The sequence below is a fragment of the Gopherus evgoodei genome, chromosome 7 (genome assembly GCF_007399415.2).
Source record: "Gopherus evgoodei ecotype Sinaloan lineage chromosome 7, rGopEvg1_v1.p, whole genome shotgun sequence".
NCBI classification, from domain to species: Eukaryota; Metazoa; Chordata; order Testudines; family Testudinidae; genus Gopherus; species Gopherus evgoodei.
Window position 1 is genome coordinate 32302952 of NC_044328.1, and position 19370 is coordinate 32322321.

General features: G+C 39.3%; 2 protein-coding genes across 4 annotated transcripts in view; both read right to left on the reverse strand.

Annotated features, from left to right (window-relative positions):
• LOC115654547 (insulin-degrading enzyme-like) overlaps window positions 1-19370 on the reverse strand; it is a 220590-nt gene that overhangs the window by 173057 nt on the left and 28163 nt on the right.
• LOC115654546 (insulin-degrading enzyme) overlaps window positions 1-19370 on the reverse strand; it is a 109439-nt gene that overhangs the window by 63586 nt on the left and 26483 nt on the right. For all 3 annotated transcript variants that reach the window (XM_030568929.1, XM_030568930.1, XM_030568928.1), the window contains exons 5-10: window positions 17142-17264; window positions 10211-10323; window positions 9480-9642; window positions 5714-5806; window positions 5014-5105; window positions 1396-1476 (exon numbers count right to left, since the gene is read on the reverse strand). In XM_030568929.1, coding sequence (XP_030424789.1) covers window positions 1396-1476; window positions 5014-5105; window positions 5714-5806; window positions 9480-9642; window positions 10211-10323; window positions 17142-17264 — 665 coding nt within the window. The remainder of the gene's footprint in view (window positions 1-1395; window positions 1477-5013; window positions 5106-5713; window positions 5807-9479; window positions 9643-10210; window positions 10324-17141; window positions 17265-19370) is intronic.

Here is a 19370-nt window from a genome sequence, read left to right on the forward strand (position 1 = left end):
TACTGTCGCTGGTGCTGAAAGGAGCTTCAGCAGAATGAAACTGATCAAGAATATCCTGCCCTCAACCATGACAGATGACAGGCTTTCTGAGCTTGCAGTTATCTCAGTCGAAAACAAGATTGCCAGATCTCTGGACTATGACGCATTGATTAACCAATTTGCGGAGAACACGGCTCGAAAGAAGTGCTTTGCGTAAATATGGAATACATGTACATTGTAGGCCTATGTATACATAATATGAACCCTGTATATTGTATAAAATAAATACTGCATCCAGTTTCTGCATTGTAAGGGGCCCCAGACATATGTTCGGAGGGGGCCACGTTCTTTGTTGCTACGGCCCTGGTGGGATGGGAGAACAATTCTGCATTCTTGGGATAATCTCTTCCTCTGATGGAACAATGTCCCTGTAACCGTGTGGCACCCATCTCTCACAAGCACCCCTTCTGGTCTGGTGTCTCTACAGTCTTTAAACAGTCCGGGCCCTGGTATCAGGCTGTACCCCAGGGCTTCCTTCCAGGAGGCAATTGTTTCACCCTCTTGGTCTATGCTTGTCCCAGCTCTTCAGCGGGGCCACTACCTAATTCAGTTCCCCTTCTGGGTATTTATCACTATCTAATTGTAGGCTAGTTCCCCAGTGGCCTATGGGGGGGGACGGGACCCAGGACCACCCATTACTCCGGTTCCCAGCCCAGGGACCCTAAGAATACCAGCTACATTGCCTTCTCCATCAGATATTTTCTAAGTCTCTGCTCCCAACCCCCTAATTCAACTGAGGGGTGAGAAGTGACAGGGGGGCGGGGGAGGAAGAGTGGCATATGCAGCACTTGGCGGAGGTGCGAGCCTCACCTAGGCAGCAGACGCAGCGTTGATGTTTGTTGCTCACAGAAAAAAAAAAAAAAGAGAGTGAGGGCAGGAAAAATTGTTTTTTGGACTCTGGGCATAATCCCAGACTTTTTTTTGTGTGCAGGTGAAGAGGTTGAATTTCCCAGGTGGGGAAGAAATAGGGTAAAAATACTAAGTATACTATGCTATACTATGCCATAAAAACTACTAGACTTCTAAAAACCAACTATACACAACATATTTAAAGCTATGATGCAGCAGAAAGGAGCTGATGACACCAGTGATTCCAACTCAGACTCTGTGGCGGAAAGAAGAAAGTGGAGAGGCATCTTCCCACACCACCCTTTATGCCCTTGGATCGGAGCACGAGGAGAACTACAGGGCATGTAAGGGCCAAATGACACTGCTTGTAAAAAGATTCCAGACTCAGGTGCATGGCACACATGCAAACTCATGTGTGCAATACGCACGGAGACCATCACTTGTAGAAGAATAGTAACGTATTTCTTTCCATTCAGAGATTGCCGAAAATACAAATGCTTTACTTACATGCAAAATCCCTCCAAGCTTTGATGTATAACCTCGTGGTTCTTCTTTATCTTTAAATCTGAAAGCCACAGCATTTAGATCCTAAAAGAAAAAATTAAATCAAATTATGCATGGGAAAGCCATTATCTACTTTGTAAGAATAATCAAAGTTTAATTAATACACTTTACACTCAAGATCAAACTAGTCATTTAGTTAAATAACTGAAAATAAAAGGACTGGACATTTGATCAAATGCCTGTCAGTTGCTTACCAATTTAAATAACCAAATGAATCAGTGTATTACCTTTTTTTGTACACTATCATATACCATACAATAACTGAAAATCCCATGATTTTATATCACTGGCTGACGACTTCTTTAGACAGTAGTCCAGTGATATCGGCTATTACATTCAAATGCTTCAAAAAGCAGCTCAGCTTCAGAAGGACAAAGAACAGAAAGGTGGCAAGATCAAAGGCTTGTAACTGCCAAGCAGAGCTGACTAGGAAGGATCTGCTCCCAACCCAGCTCTGAGACTCCTCTCTCCTTAAATCCTCCCCGACTCACACATGAGGGGTCTTGCAGCTCCTAGGCCCTAAGCAATAACATTTAATAAATCCATCACCACCTGAAGAAGATTCTTGATGTACAACTTCTCTTACAGACAAAGCCTTATCAGGATTTACATCAATTTCTTACTACTATGGGCACGTTAAATACTCAAACTGGCTATAACAAATATTCTTTCCGTTTTTCTTAGAACGCCTAAAGTACAACATATTGTTGACTTTTGTATATGTTTGAAACACGAAAGGCCAAACTCTCCTCTCAGTTACACAAAAGTGTAGTAGTTATTATTTGACATAAAATAATTCAGTGCACACTAGTTGATTCCAATAATGTCTCTTGGATCCATACCACCCCTACCACTGTTCACAGTAGAGAACTATACAGCTAAGTCATATTCTTCATTACCAGAAAACCATTTTGATTTAACTTATCAATATTGTGATTTATCCTCCCTCCCAAAAAGAGCATGATAAAAATCTCTGATTACATTTTCTATTTTTATTTTTTATCTTTTTGTAAGACTGTATATCTCCTGCAGTGGTTTCCAATTAATTCTTACAGAAAGTGTTATATTGTTTATGGAAACTGAGCCTAAGATTGTTTTTAAGGCCTGTAAAGCTTTCATACTCTTTTCTCCTCTCTTCACATATCCAAATCCAAGGAAACTTCATAGGGAGTGGGGGTGGGGGGGACCAAGCTGTTGAAATTTAATGAGCTCTGGCCGCTGTGAGAAGGCTATGGAGGAGAAAGTAAAATTTACACAGCAGGATCTTGAGAAAGAGGAGCAGCAACATGGAACTGAAGAAAAATTCTAGAGTAGGGATCAAGACTAGAGGCTGAGTGGGGATAAACTGGAGAGGTTGATGGGGAGAAGTAAGAGGAGGAAGCTGCCCAATTAGCATATGTGAGCAAAGGGTTGGAATCCAACAGGAACACTCATCCAAAATAGCTCTTTGGAAACAGAAGTTTAAGTTTTTGAATGAAATATTCAAAGTGTTACAATGAACAAGAATAAAGAAACTAACACCTGCGCTTTTCCCTTTTTTCTCCTGATCAGTCAGCCAATGGTAGAAACAGAGAGGCAGAAGCCTTTCAGAGCACCTGCAGAAGGCATAACAAGGAACCAGGAGGGTGAGAAAAGGTTTTCCTGGTGCTGCCTTTAACCATATGAACTGGAGAAATCTCCTCTCAGATTGTATTACAAAGAGAGCAAAAAGAGACATCTCTTTGCAAACCCTTGGCATAAAGATGGCAGGAATAAAGAAGACAACGGTTGCACTGCTGGTCCCTCTACAACAAAAGGATGAAGAGACATAATAGCAGGGGCTCCTGAAAGCCATGCGGTTGAAAAGCAGGGGTTTGATGTGAAGTGGCAATTGAAAGGGAAGAACTTAAAAAATGAATTCACTAAAATGGGAGTCCTAGTTAGTGTAATTCATGGTTACACCATGTAAGTTATATTTATACTCTGTAGTTTGTATTTTGGTATAACAGGTAATCAGTGTTTCAAATCATGATCACAAATGGTCAATAGTCTCATGGTCAAGTGCTACTAGTTTGACAGAACAACATGTATATTTGCTTATAATGGCTAATTTGCAGAGTAATATACATATCTACACAAAATTAAAAAAAAACACACAAAACTTCACACCTAAATAGAAAAAGAGAGAGAGAGAAAGAGAAAGGCCTTCCTCAACACTGTTACAACAGGGGAAAAGTAACTTTTTTCTTCTGACTGTCAACAAGGAAAGATTTTTAAGGGACCTTATGGCCATCAATAACAGAACTCCCTAAATAATTTTAGGTAGTACATGTAGCAAAAGTAAGTAAAAGTATTCAGACAGAAAAAATGATTTTTTTTCAGTTGACTCTGTCTCTCTAAAATCCTGCAGACTGTGTGAATCCAGCACTGACGGAAGGAAGAAACTGCAGCTAAGGCGTAGCACAATATGGGAGGAATAGAGCTGATAACATTATATTTCCTTCCAAAAATGTAGTCCCACAAGACCTCTGTCTGTGCACCAAGGACATTTTTTTTTTATTTAGTAAGTACCTCGTGAAACAAATTACATTTTCTCCAGTGTACAACTATCTGTTATGGAGTTACAGTCTATGGCATTCTGCAGCTTGTAAAGCTTTGAAATCTAGATATGTACATGACTGGATAAGACCCTTAATCATTCTATACATCGGATATTATCTTATATCTTGTCAAGTAGATAAAGATCTTCTGAATAGTCTAAGGGGAAACTATTACTAGTTACTAAGTTTGACAGGGTATAACTAAGGCCCTGATCCTGCAACATTCACTTGCATGAGTAACCCCTTACGTGAGTAGTTCCAGTGACCCAATGGAAACACTCTTATGAGTAAAGGGTTGTATTACATTTCACATCACCACTGAGAAGCGAAATTTTATTACTCAGTATTAACAAAGCACTTTCCAAGTTTGCTATCTATGTACACACAATCACACAGAACTAGACTGCACTTTAATAATTAGTTCTGTAGAAGGTGCAGGATACAGCTCTACTGCCCAGGAGGAGTCCAATCAAGTAATTTCCTAAGCTCTTGTTCCACAAGGTAATAGAGAATACTAACCCCCCCCCCACATGCCTGTGCCAACAGAATTGTGCCCATTGATACATGGGGAAGAAGGTGGTCCCATCCATTCCCCACTCACTACCCAGGTGTGCAGTTCCTGTTTTCTCCCACACCTGTCATAAAGATGGAAGAAAACCAGGCAAGTGCATTGAGGGGGGATGTAATACTTCTCCTGACACCTCTATGCAGCCACAGAAGGTAGGACTATGATCTAGACCACTCATCTGGCTCAGAAATAGCATTTTGTATTTATATTTAAAATACTGGTGTATTCTAATTATAAAGTTCTGCTTTAATTTTTTAATAAATGTTATAGAGTCATACAAACTGCTTCTGTAGATTTGTGAAAGAAATTCTAATAGGGATTGGACAGCCCTAACAGGAATTTGATCCTCTAACATCCAAATTCTATCTATAAAAACAGATTAAATAGAGAATTACTACTATAAAATAAAACTACCTTGCATTCTTGGAAAACCCATTCTTGAGGTCCTTCTACACGTAGTTTTTGAATATACTGAAACATGTGCAAAATTATATCTTCAACGTGCACTGAAAAACAAAGATTACACACTTAAAATATTCCTTTCTGCATCTTGAAAAACAATGTCTTCACCTAAAAAATAGACTTAAAATAATTATGAAAAAAAATAAAAAGTCTTCAACTTTGGTTAATTAGGACTTAATTCAACAAGGTATTGAAGTATGTGCACGGTGAAATGAAATGAGGCATGTGTTTAAGTACCTTATTGAACCAAAGCTTTATTTTCTATATAATAATACTTTGAACAGGTTACTTTTTCTCTGTGCATATAAGCATTATTATTTCAATACAGATTTATATGGTATGTACCATCTAGCATGTATAGTGTAACAGCTTATTATATTTGAGGAGAAATTAATATCAAACATTTCTTTTGTGAAATGGTCTTATTCAATACATTCATTTACAGTTGGTTTCTCATTGCTTGGTAAACAACACGCTTGTCAACTTATTAAGAGGATCAATGTCCAGAACACTTTCACGGGGCACAGTCAATGTACATAAATGTATCAGTTTGTAAGTTCTTAATATAATTAGTCTCTCTGGATAAGAGAATAAAAGCCAGAGTGCATCTTGCTTTTTAAAAGAGGAGACTGAAAAACAATTCTTCACTTACAAAGCCCTTCCTCTGTCAGGTCCACGTTAATGATGAAGAACATGAAACCCCTAGCACCTTCTTTCTGTCCTCCAAAAAGAGTATCTACCCAGCCTATGAAATTAAGAAGAAAACATATTTCAAAAAAAGTGTGTTGATTTATGCTGTTTCACTAAACATTTTCAGTGATAGTAATTTATATATACACATATGCACTCTGAAGAAAATGTGTGTCAAACAATTTATATGTGGAGTACCTATTTCATAGACAGGTTAAAAGAAGGATTAAATTCACACAATATTATCAGAAGCTGAAGAGGATATGTGCATGTAAACTGTAGTCCCCTTGCCAGTTTGGGGCTTTAGAGAAGCAGCTCCCAGGAGCTCCCAGAAACACAATCCCATTCATGGAGAGATCCAGGCAGTTTGCCCCAGCTGATGTGGAAGACGTCCGGTAATACTGGCACCGGCTGACGGCTGCTGGCATTACCAGAGAGTCAAGAAGGCAGCATGCTTCTCCCATTGTATTGACCAGGAAGAAAATCAGTACGGTCCACATGCAAATCAACTACTGGATACCCAACAACAGGACTATTCTGCCCAATACAGGATGTCATGAGTGGATGATTTTGGATTGTCTGACTGGGTACAAATGGCATTTGTACTGTGTTTATTACTAGATTCCAGTGGGGGTATAGTTCAAGGAGAAAATTGCCTTCATTTGTCCACTAGATTCTACCAGTTCAAGCACATGGCCCAAGACATCCCAGGTGCCTCGGCCACATTCCAGGGACTGACTGAGAAGGCAGAGAGAGACTGATGGCAGTCTTCGTATAGCTTCATGACTTGGCCACATTCAACAGCACCTAGAGAAGCATGAAATTTGGCTCATGAAAGTCCATGATCAGCTAAAAGAGAGTGGGTTGAAACTATAAATAGTAGGGCTATCAATTAATCGCAGTTAACTCATGCAATTAACTCAAAACAAATTATTCACGATTAATCGCAGTTTTAATCACACTGTTAAACAATAGCATACCAATTGAAACATATTACATATTTGGATGGTTTTCTACATTTTCATATGTATTGTATTCTGTGCTGTAATTTAAATTAATGTGTATATTATTTTTATTACAAATATTTGCATTGTAAAAATGATAAACTAAAGAGACAGTATTTTTCAATTCATCTCATACAAGTACTGTAGTACAATCTCTTTGTCATGACAAAGTACAACTTACAAATGTAGATTTTTTTTTTTTTGGTTATGTAACTGCACTCAAAAACAAAACAATGTAAAACTTCAATGCCTACAAGTCCACTCAGTTCGACTTCTTGTTCAGCCAACTGCTAAGACAAACAAGTTTGTTTACATTTACAGGAGATAATACTGCATGGAAGCATGTCCTCTGGAAGGGTGGCCGAAGCATAAGGGGGCATATGAATGTTTAGCATATCTGGCACGTAAATACTTTGCAAAAAGCCTTACATCCTACAAACAAATGCCAGTCTTAGTGGGCATGAAGCTGTGCTTTACCAGGAGCATCCAGAAGGGTAACATTGTATAGCCATTTGCTAGCAAAAGACCATTAGACTCTGAGAAATGGTATGCTGCTCACAAGTTGGAGATCCTTGTGCTCAAGTGAGCAACGGTAGAAAAGTTTCATGACTAATTCTATGGGGTGAAATTCCAAGTTAGAACAGATAACCTGCTGACCTATACACTCACTACTGCAAAACTGGGTGCAATAGGATAAAGTTGCGTGTCTGAGTTAATAATTCATGACTTAAGCCTGAAGTACCATCCTGGAAATATAAACATTGGTGCAGACACTCTGTCATGTGTAGACCACAACAGAATAGAAACTCTTACCAGAGCTGCCTGAGAAAATGACTGGACTGAGGCGTGACTGAGTGTCTAGTTGTTGTATAGACATATCCGAGAGGACAGCCCCTCTCATTACTATTTCTAGTGTAGAAGCAACAGAGCTAGTCTCTCTCTTTGGAAACAGACTAAGAATATTGGGAATACTTTAGTCATCGCTGACCACTTCACAAGGTATGCACAAGCTTACCTCACAAAGTATCAACTTCCCAACATATTGTAGAAAGAATATGACAACATATTGCGCATTACTGGTTACCTACCAGAATCCAGAGACCACGGATGAAATTTTGAAAGTTGCCTCATCAAGAGCTGCTACACCTCATAAGAGTACCAAGAAAAATTAAAAAAAAAAAAAAAAAAAAAAGGAACTACCCTTTATCACCCACAGGGAGATCTTCAGAAGTAGAGGTTCAACGGTATGCTGTTAAAACATGTTGGGTACACAGCACTCTCATCAGAAACACAATTAAAGTCAGTGTCTCATCTTGTATATACCTACAATTATACACATAATGAAGCCACTGGACACTCACCTTAGCTTCTAATGTTTGGTCAATAAGCTATCTACCTGTAAAACTTTGTTTTGGCATTTCTGCTAGCGGACTCCTACTCGGAGTAGTAAAAGCATGTCAGCATGCACGGACTTTACTGTAGAGGCCTAAAAGAGTGTCCTTTTATCACTGCTACCAAAACATCCTTCAATCCTAGATCTGTCCTCTGAGCACCTGAATGTTCGATTTAGTCAGCTGTGGTAGGGAAGCAATGTACAGGCTTGTGAAGTAAACATACACATGTGGAATAGCTTCTGGTTGTATCCCCAACTGGCAAATGTTATGCCCTACGTTGGAAGTTGTGGGGTGCCCATAAAGATTACTATCTGGCCCACGGCCCTCACTTCAGATGGAGACACATCAGTTCAGTATACTGTTTTCAACAGACTACCCATCTAAAAGAACAACTTCAAGAGACATATCAACAGGTCACATCCGCTGCACAACAGAACAATCATAATAACAAAACACTCTATGGCCCCCAGGCCAGACACCAAGAATTGCAAACAAAAGACAGAGTCCTCATCAGAAACTTGCACATTTTTGGGACACAAAAAACTGTAGAAAGTGGAAGTGAGCCACACACAGTCAAAGAAAAGATGCCTGGCCTGCCAGTCTATCCACTCAAGCTATAGAAAGGAATGGGTCCCTCTACTATCCTGCATAGAAGTCATATCCTGACAATAGGATATTTGGTGAAGATACCAGTCAGGACCTCCTCACTTTCATCTATTACCACACAATAGATAATATGAGGGCATTGTTGATCTTTTATCATGCCTTGCAATCCTCATTGGCCCTAAGATGGGTCACTGAGCCCCTTAAAGAGAAGGAATAAGAGGCTACACCACCCTTGAGAATCAAGGGTGCCCCAGAAGAGGCACAGAAAAAAAAACTCCTTCTGAGAAAGCAATATGTATAATTACCATAAGGGAAATATCAATGTATATATTTCTTTGCAGTTGTTTTCGGCATGAACTTGTATTCTGGTGGTAATGGATATCTCAGTGGTATACACTGTAGGCATGGATGGTATTCAGTAAAATGGTTTTGCAGTTAATAATTTGGCTAAACTTTAATAAAAATAATGATATGTACAGAAATTTACCAATCACAGTAAAATGGGATCCAAGAAACAATAGTTTCAGTATTTGAGGTTTTCTTTGTAACCAAACAGAGAAAAAGGAATACCTAAAAAATGCCTTAAAATTAAGATTTAATTTATTTTGATCTCTGATATTTAAGCTTTTAATTTTCAAAGGTCAACCTCAAGTGAGATATTGCTCCGAGGCTTAATGGCATATTTAATGCACTACTTTTAACAGTTCACTTCCAGTGGGCTTACCTTTAGCTTTGAGTTCTGATAAAAGACTTCCTGGACCTTCATGCCCAATGAGATGACCAAGGTAATGACCAGGATTTGATTTATAGTATTTTTGAAGGTCCGGTATTGGAAACGTGACACAAAGATTTCTAATGTCCTTAATAGGTACCACTTTGTAAAGTTGCTAGAAGTAAAAATAAAACATTCCATTAATTCTAGTATTTCATCTTTTCAGCAAAGAATCCTGTGGCACCTTATAGACTAACAGACGTTTTGGAGCATGAGCTTTCGTGGGTGAATACCCACTTCCTCAGATGCATGCATCTTTTCAGGAGCATGTATTATACCCTCCTATACACATTGTTAACTACATACACACCTATATCATACGAAAAAAAAACAACCCAAAAAACATTTACTTAAGAGTTAAGGCTATTTATGTGCATTTCTTATCAACACAATTGTTAAAAATTCAGAAACAAATTAACCAACATTTATAATCATAGCAATCTCAACTCACAAGCTTTTGCACCCAAACACATATTTGTAATCTTCATTTCTCAGTTTCTCTCAATCACATTCAAATGCACAATTTTAACTATGACCTTAGCTAGATTAAGCTGTATTGTCTATAGACACCTGTAGTAGTAGTTGTAGTAAAGTGTATGATGGTGTTATTTCTACATGAAAAAAAACAGGAAAACAGAGTTACGGTTTTCAGAGAATGTATACCAGAAAGTCTCACAACTTACCCGAAGATGTTCTTCTTGGAAAGGATGTTCAGGAAATTCTGGTAATGGAACATTTTTGTTCTCTACTTCTGAAAATAGCTTCACTACCAAACCGGTCAGCTCATCCAAGGATTCTAAAAGAGAATAATTACAAACAGCACAATCATTGTCAGAATATTCCAGTAATCTGGGAGTTATATATTTCTTTTAGAAAAATAATAATTATAAGATTGGACTTCATGCCTCTCCCACCACCACCACCAAGTGGAAAGAGGGAAAATATTCTGAGATTTATTTTTATTACTTATAGATAAGGTTTTGTGCTTTATAAACAAGCTCTCAACTGTGGTTAAAATAAATTCCAAACTAAAAAAGTCTTTAAGTTGAAGTTAAGACTGCCAAGAACAGTTCAAGAGATGACATATCAACCGTATAAACTCATACAAACATTAAAAACTATTAACATGTAAAAAACATAATTAACAAAGAATCCAGTATATCGATCCTCAGCACTGCCCCATGCACCTTACGCCTTTCCAGAGTGTGAGTTTAATTGCCAAAATTCAAACAGTGGAAAACCAGAAAATACAGAGTTAAAGTGATATTTCCAATACCACCTTAAGTTTGCCCCCTTGGTTCTCTACCCTATGGAGTCCCTCAAGGAGATCACAACATCTTACTCCTCAGCCCCTGCCAAGCAGCAGCAAATCTCCTGGATCAATGGTGCTTCACAGAGCACAGTGAGAGTCTGCTGGACAGTATGAATAGGAGTGCTGATTTGGAGTTGTCCTGCAAGCAGAGAACATGGCAATTTGGTTGGTGAGAGGAAAGGAACTATTAAATTCCCAGTTCCATTGCCATCCCCACAAGGCAAAGTTTTCAAATGTTTTGGTTTTGGTTTTTCCTTGTAATGTTAACCTTTTATTTATTAAAACTTTCGCATTCTAGAATGGCATGAGGAGCACTGGGCATCTAAAACCTTAACTCCATGGTAAAGTTTTTCTGAATGTGAATTTTCCTTGTTTTTTCGATAAAGTGATTGTGAAAAGGCAGCTTATGGCACTCCTTCCAGCACCTTAGTTACCAGATAGAGATACTGCCACACGGGTCAGGGGAGTCCTAGACTGTGTATTGCTTTCAAGGCTTTCAGCAGATCAGTGCATTTTAGACTGGCTCTTGGTATCAGACCCTAGAGGAGTTCAGGGGCCAGAGAGAATACATTTTTGTGTGGATATTGCTCATAGTTTTTAGCTGGATCTACAGATCCAACCTGCATGAACTTAAATCATGGGAGTCAACCAAGGAGGGAGAGTTGAACTTACGGTCACTGACACTGCAGATCACTACCACTCGGCATAAGCTAGCAGCTGAGTTGTTCGATAGGTTAATCACTCAGCATCTCTCTTACTGAACTTGTCCATGAGGAGCCTGAGCACTGAGCTGAACATGAGACTAAGCTAATTTTCCTGATCTCAGCTCCCCACCCAGTCTCAGTATTATGTGCCTACAGGATGCATTGAACCTACCTATTTTCAGGTCCCCAAATCAGCAACCTGTGTCTGTGGTACACATCAAGCATGCCCATTCTCAGCTCTCCAGTTCTGTTTCACACTATGTACCTGCGACATGCGCAGAGTATATCCTCTCTCAGCTACCCTGTTTTCAGTGCTGCAGGTCTGATTCTAAAGCACTCTAAAAATTAAAGCTCACTTGAGGGAGAGGCTTTATCCTGGGAACCCCGCAATACATTGTGTCTAAATTTGCACCTTGTACTCTGATGTGGCATAGCTATTTTCAAAGCAATCTGCCTACACATTAGAGCACTCTGAAAAATAAAAGCAGTATCTCTGAAACCTTTTGATTAGGTGAACCCAAATTTATACCTCAAACTGTATCCCATACTCTCAGCTGGTATACCACATTTCAAGATGACCTGAACGTTTCTGAAAGTTTTAGAACACGCTGAAACCGACATGCTGTGTTTCAATTTCTGGTTTGCATCAGCCTTATGCACCCTGAGCACTGAAAGAACCAGGAAGAAATGGCAGTAACTTTTTTAAGATTGCACTGTGAAACTAGTTCACTAGCTGAGATCAGGGGAAGGAAACTGTTGTCATTTTCATGAGAATCCTGCCTACAGATTCTTGCCTAACCACGGGCAAAAAAAGAGAAAAGGTTATAAGAATTAGTGAATTTTCAAATGAGGTGTTTCAGGAATCTCTTCACCCACTGACCCCAAATTTGTACCATTAATTCTATCTCTGGCCCTGATGTGGTACAGCAATTTAAGACAATCCGTCTACGTGCATTTTAGAGAATACAGTAAGCTCCATTCTCATTCTTAACAACAGAGTCACTAACACGCACTGCTCCATAATAGAAAGCCTAAATTAAGGTTATATAAGTACGGTGACACAAACCTTAACATTTAATTCATCTACACAGACTATTAAAAACACACTCACAATAACCAGCACCCAAACAACTAATACTTTGTCACTGCTTTTGTGTTAGTATTTTAGGGTCCAATCCAGCTTCTTGAATAATAAGACTTGGCTGCAATCTTACATAATTTTATAACATAAATTTAGATATTTGAATATATGTTTATATTTGTCCTGCAGCATTAAATTGAGGGTTCATTATGACATGAATACTTCCTTTTTTAATGTAATGGATATTTTTATCATCAAGTATTACATTTATGTTAAGTCTATGTTCATAAAAAGAGTCTTATCTCTAATGATATTCATCTAATTAAAGTGGAATTAATGGACTTACTAATCAAGATACAAAGAAGAATGAAGAAATCGATACAAGGCGGGACTTAAAGCAGCAGGCTACAAGTTTATTAAACTCATGGATGTGGCAATGGGGAGTGGTGATGTTAACAGGGTCCACTGCAAGGTTAACTGCCCTTTAGACACACAACCACATAGAGTGAGGATCAGCCTGGGTCGTCCCTTACTAAGACAGAATTCAACCCAGCTATGGAGTCTACTCACAAAGGGGAGAGAGAATATAGAAAAGGGGTGCCTCAGTCTGCAAAAGAATCAAAATCTCCTTGTACCGAACAGAACAATGTGGACATGCCGGCCACCTCCTTGGTCCTATGCTTGGGTTTACCTAGGTGTTGGCTTTTTATCACACTGGATACCAGCCCTAATTTATTACCTTCATTAATTTCTCTCTTTTGCTCTATTTTAAATTACTATCTAATATTCTTTTTAACCTTAAAAACCGGGCTTCCAGGATGCTCCAAGGAAGCATAAAAGCTTATCAGATGCCATGCCAATTTTGCCCAGCAGAAAAAAAGATTCCATCTTGACCTCAAAAAAGATGATTTAGTCACATGCAAAGCAAGCCCAAAAACAGCTCTGATAGGTACAATAGTACCGTTAAAAGGTACTGTTAAAGGTAACCTGCAAAAAAATAAAAAATAAAAATATTAAGGGCTTTAATTATTTGTTATGCTTTGCTTTTGTATCAAAAAATTTTTCCACTCCCACTCCAAAAATGTTTTTTCATTATACTTGTTTTAACACAGAAATATGAAGTCCCGTTTTCCTAGGCTTACTCTACATTACAGTTCGGTTGACGTAAGACAGCTTATGTTGATCTAACTCTGTAAGCATCTACACTAAAATGTAGCTCCAACCAATCTAAGTCTCCCATTTTATCGGCTTAACTCCACCTCCACAAGAGGAGTAGCACTTGAGTCAATTTAGTCACAGTGACACAGTGTCCATGTGGACCCTGTGTTACTTACATTAACTGTTGACTATCAGTCCTGCGTGGGACTCACAGCTGGAGCCCGCCCTGTGCCAGGGCTGATAGCTTGGGCTGTCAGCCCCCCGGGTGGGGGCTCCGGCTGCGAGCCTCAGAGCAGGGGGGTCCACAATGCCCCACTCAGTTAAGTCAGTGGTAGCACTCCTGGTGACAACACGCATCACTGACAGGAGCATAGTGTGAACATGAAACATCACTTTAATTACTGCGGTGACTGTACATTGACTTAACTTAAGTCAACTTAATTTTGTAGAATAGAATACCCATAGAGAACCTCCTCGGAGGCTTAGAATATGTGTATTTTGGAGTTCTCACATCTTTACTGAAAAAGTAAGCATACTGAGTCTTTAACAAAAGACATTTAATAGCTATCATGTTAATTGGTTATCGAAATTAAAGTATCAACAACATTTTTAAATAGTGCTTAAAAAAATCAATTGCCTTCTCACAGACTCTACTTTCAAGCTTTTGCAATCTTACTAGTTCTCCATTGATCAGAGGTTTTTTTCAGGACAAACAAGTACTGAATTTACGATCTCAAAAATAACAATCAATGAATGAAACAATAAATAAATAACATAGTTCTTAAACACCTCCACCCTCCTTCCTATTAGGACATCTAAAGCAGTGGTTCTCAAACTATGGGTCAGAACCTGTTTTAATGGCGTCGCCAGGGCTGTAGTTTAGATTTGCTGGAACTCAAGAGCAAAGTCTGAGCCACTGCTGCCTGGGCCCAAAGCCAAAGCCCGATTTGCACTGCTTCATCCCCGGGAAATGAGGCTCAGACTTCGGCTTCAGCCCTGGGCAGCAGGGCTCAGGGTTACAGGCCCCCTACCCGGGGCTGAAGTCCTTAAGCTTGGTCCCTCCCCACCTCCAACCTGGAATGGCGGGGCTTGGGCCCCTGCACCCAGAGCAGCGGGGCTCTGTCAGGCTCAGGCTTTGGTCCCCCTTCCTGGGGTCATGTAGTAATTTTTGTTGTCAAGAGGGGGTCATGGTGCAATGAAGATGGAGAATCCCTGAGCTAAAGGAAACAAGAAAGAGCACCTTAAAAACAAACACACACACACCAACAGTTTGCAGGTTAAATTAAGGCTCTGGAAAAAGATGATCACAGTTCTTTAATCAACATGGAACGTTACAAACCACATGTGCAGCAATACTAAAGCAGGATAGCATGAGTCAGGCATGCGAGGCCTGATCCAATAGTTCATACTTGCACAAAACTCTCATTAAGTAATACATAATAATAATACCACCTAGCTCTTATACAATGCTTTTCATCAGAAAATTGTAAAGTGCTTTAAATGGAGATCAGTATTTTAGAGATGGGGAAACCAAGGCACAGAAAGGCGACATGACTTGCCCCATGTCATCCAGCAGAACAGTGGAGGGGGGGGGTAATAGAACACAGGCAATTCAGTGGGCCTATAGTCATAATCCCACAAACATAGTTAGTCAATTAATTACATAAATTGAATTTCATATTAAAAGATAGAAAAAGACGAGGTACCACAGAGGTTGATGATAAAAAAAGCAGATGATGGAAAAAAACAACTAAGGGGGGATATGATAGAGGTCTATAAAATCATGACTGGTGTGGAGAAAGTAAATAAGGAAGTGTTATTTATTCCTTCTCAGACCACAAGAACTAAGGGTCACCAAATGAAATTAATAGGCAGCAGGTTTAAAATCAAACAAAAGGAAGTATTTCTTCACACTACTCACAGTCAACCTGTGGAAAGAGGATGCTGTGAAGGCCAAGACTAACAGGGTTCAGAAAAGAAGTAGGTAAGTGCAGGGAGGATGGGTTCATCAATCGCTATTAGCCAGGATGGGCAGAGATTGGAAACCATGTTCTTAAGTGTCCCTTGCCTCTGTTTGCCAGAAGCTGGGAATGGGCGACAGGGGATGGATCACTTAGCGATTGCCTTTTCTGTTCATTCCTTCTGAAGCATCTGGCATTGTCCACTGTTAGAAGACAGGATCATGGGCTATATGGTTCATTGGTCTGACCCAGTATGGCCATTCTTATCTTCTTATGACAGCATATACTCTTAGTAGCCCTGATTTAGGAATGTTCTTAAACATTCAAGTAGTCTCCGTGAAGTAAGTGGGATTACTCATATGTTTAAGATAAGGTACTCAAGCACATGCATTAACTGGGATGTACAAGTCATCATACGGTTTGTTTATGTTCCATGCAATGTTGAATGTCATTGCCGTAGCAATTTTTTATTTTTTCTCAAAAGCAGTATGTTCTAAAAATAATTTGACAGTTCATCCTGCTATTCTTCTTTAAAGCATGAGTACTATCAAATTATGTTACTTAAGAGACAGACAATTTAGCAAAATCTATCAAATTCCATTATTTTAAAAATTAATAATTTATCTCACATATTTGGAAGTTTGAAATTGAAATATCTGCTTATTGAATTTTGTCTGATCATGTATGCACCCCCATTTACATTATTGTAGTGTGGCTCATGAATGGTCTCCCAGTATATTTAAAAGTTTTTCAACACATTGTTATTAAGTTTCTTGAAACCCTCACAAAAAATATGGTCCTGATTCTAGGTGGTGTTGAGCATCTGCAACTTCAACTGACTTAATTTAGAATTTGAGTGCACAGCAGCTCTGAAATAAAGGCTTCGAATCTAATTTCTAAATTTCTATAAAACAAATATCTAGATTAAACTTTGGCTCTATATTTGCTTATAGATCATTGTGGAATTACACAAATATGCAAAGGAGAAAAATCACAAATTATGCAAAGTATTTTCAGGTTAGATCTGCTAAACTGCTGTTGGTAAATTTCTAAAACCTCTCTTATTTGAGGCACAAGTACTCCTTATCTTGGAGCATTCCATAGCAAGTTATAGGACTGGGAAAAAAAATCAAAAAAATTCTGCACAGATTTACACACACTGAACTGTGCAGGCAATGAGTACCCTCACTGACTTCAATGGGACTGTTCACAGTGCATAAAATTAAGCACATATTTACAGGATTGGGACCCCAGCCTCCTTTGTTTAAAAGCCTGGAGGAAAAAAAAAGTCTTAACTTATTTAAGTACGTCTTATTTTCTTCTATAAGAATTCAAATAATAAATGTAAAAATCACACTCAGTTAACCAAGAAACTACCATTAAAAGTTTGGCACTCACCCCGTCCTAGGACACAAATAGCCATTAAATTTGATGAATAATAAGTAGAATGGAACTTCAACAGCTCTTGTCTTACATCTATTCCTTCTTTAGTTGGTCTAGTTTCCAAAGTGAATTTGTTCCCTGTAATACAAAGGAAAACTCATGAAGATATTTAGTGCTGGACATACACACATTATATGAATTTACAAACTGAAAAAACCTCTGTGATTACCTTGTGTTCTAGGTGCATGCACAAACTTTTATTTAAAAAAAAAAAAAAAGAACATACCAAAAAAATCAGATTGGATCAATATCAGCTAACCTCATCAGGACCAATCAACTCTTCCATCCTCAACCCACTCCTTTCTTAAAAGGCTGGGAAAATAGATAACTTTGCAGTAAAACTTACAGGTCAAACAGACACTTTCAAATAAAGGAAAATTCCCCTCTAAATAGTCACTGCTATTGATTTTTGAAGGTGTCACATTAATGTACTGATGGCAACTTTTACTGTAAGAAAATATTTAGGTTTGTAGTTAAAGCAGCAGTCTTGTCTGCTGCAAGAGTAGTGAGGGGACACTAGAAAAAAAATCAGATTTTGTGAAAAGCAAGCTGATCGGAGTTGGATTTTAGTCCATTCCACTTCACTTGGTAATCTTTTGTTGCGGTCACATGGCTGTAAAAGAAATATTCTATATTTTTACATTACAGCCAAACAAAGAATTCAGAAAACAGGAGCACTCAATAAGAAGGTAGGAGTGTAGAAGCAATAGGGTGGAGGGAGATAACACAGGATATGCAACAGCAAGAAGCATAAACATGCTATTAAACAAATCTCCAACACAGGTAGCAATTAACATACATCACCAAGGCAACAAGTAAACACCAGGTATAGTATAAACTTGCACCAGAAGTTTCAGGTACATAGTCTTAAGACTTCAACCAACTAAGAACCACAGGTATCCAGTACACAAAGTCTTCATGAAATGATTTATTACTTCTATTTTAAAACTTATATTTGAAATTGAAGTAAAAAGAGCATACGAGCACATAAATATAGTTCTTTAACCGTATTTGTTTTTAAAATGTTGGTTGTTTCCTTTTCCTGATCTCCCTCTACCTCTGCTAAGCAGACAGACCACAGATGTCAGGAACTTACTGGCCTTTACAGAGCTCAGCCTGAAGCCAGAATGCAAAAGTACATGTTCCAAAGACTCCCCTAAATGTTTAAGTCTATCATTTCCATTCCCACAGAAATGGGCAATGGATTGGCAAAAACAGGGTAAGGTACCAGAAGATTATTCTATAAAAATTGTGCTGCTAGGATATATACAAGTTCCAGAAAGTGTCTGGGGTATGTGGGTGGGCAGACAGAGCATCAGACAGTGCTTTATGTCTGGGAGAGGTGGTTGCGGGAAGAGTGCTGGAAGGTATATGGAGTCAGGGGAGGGAGTTGAATCGCTGACAGATATCTGGGGCTGCTGGATTAGGTGGGCAATGAGTGTATGGGGGTTACTGGAGACTGAACGGTGATACTAGGAGGAAAGCTGGTGGGCTGACTGTCTATCCAGCACGAGAAGCAGCACAAGAAGTCTCTGCTTGGTTGATGGCAGAATAGGTTCCACAATGACCCGTGGTGCCCTGAAGTAGGAATTACAGCCATTTCTACAGCCCAGCAGAATGCATAACATCTCAGCTGCAGACAGGGCTGTCACATGTGTGCATCATGCAAAGTGTAAGACGGGGACGGCAACCTTTCAGAAGTGGTGTACCAAGTCTTCATTTATTCACTCTAATTTAAGGTTTCGTGTGCCGGTCATACATTTTAATGTTTTTTAGAAGGTCTCGCTCTACAAGTCTATATATTATATAACTAAACTAGTGTTGTATTATAAAATAAACAAGGTTTTCAAAATGTTTAAGAAGCTTTATTTAAAATTAAATTAAAATGTTGATCATCCGCCACCGACCCACTCAGCCCACTGCTGGTCTGGGATTCTGTTCACCTAGGCCGGCAGTGGGCTGAGTGGTGCCTGTGGCTGGGACCCCAGCTGGAAAGGGTCTGGCAGACAGAACCCCAGACCAGCAGCGGGCTGTTTGGGGCTGGTGGCCGGGACCCCAGACCAGCAGTGGGCTGAGCAGCTCAGCCCACTGCCACTCAGGGGTTCCATCCTCTGGCTCCTGCCAGCCGGGATCCCAGCTGCCGGACCCGCTCAGCCCAGTACCGGTCTGGGGTCCCGGCCCTGC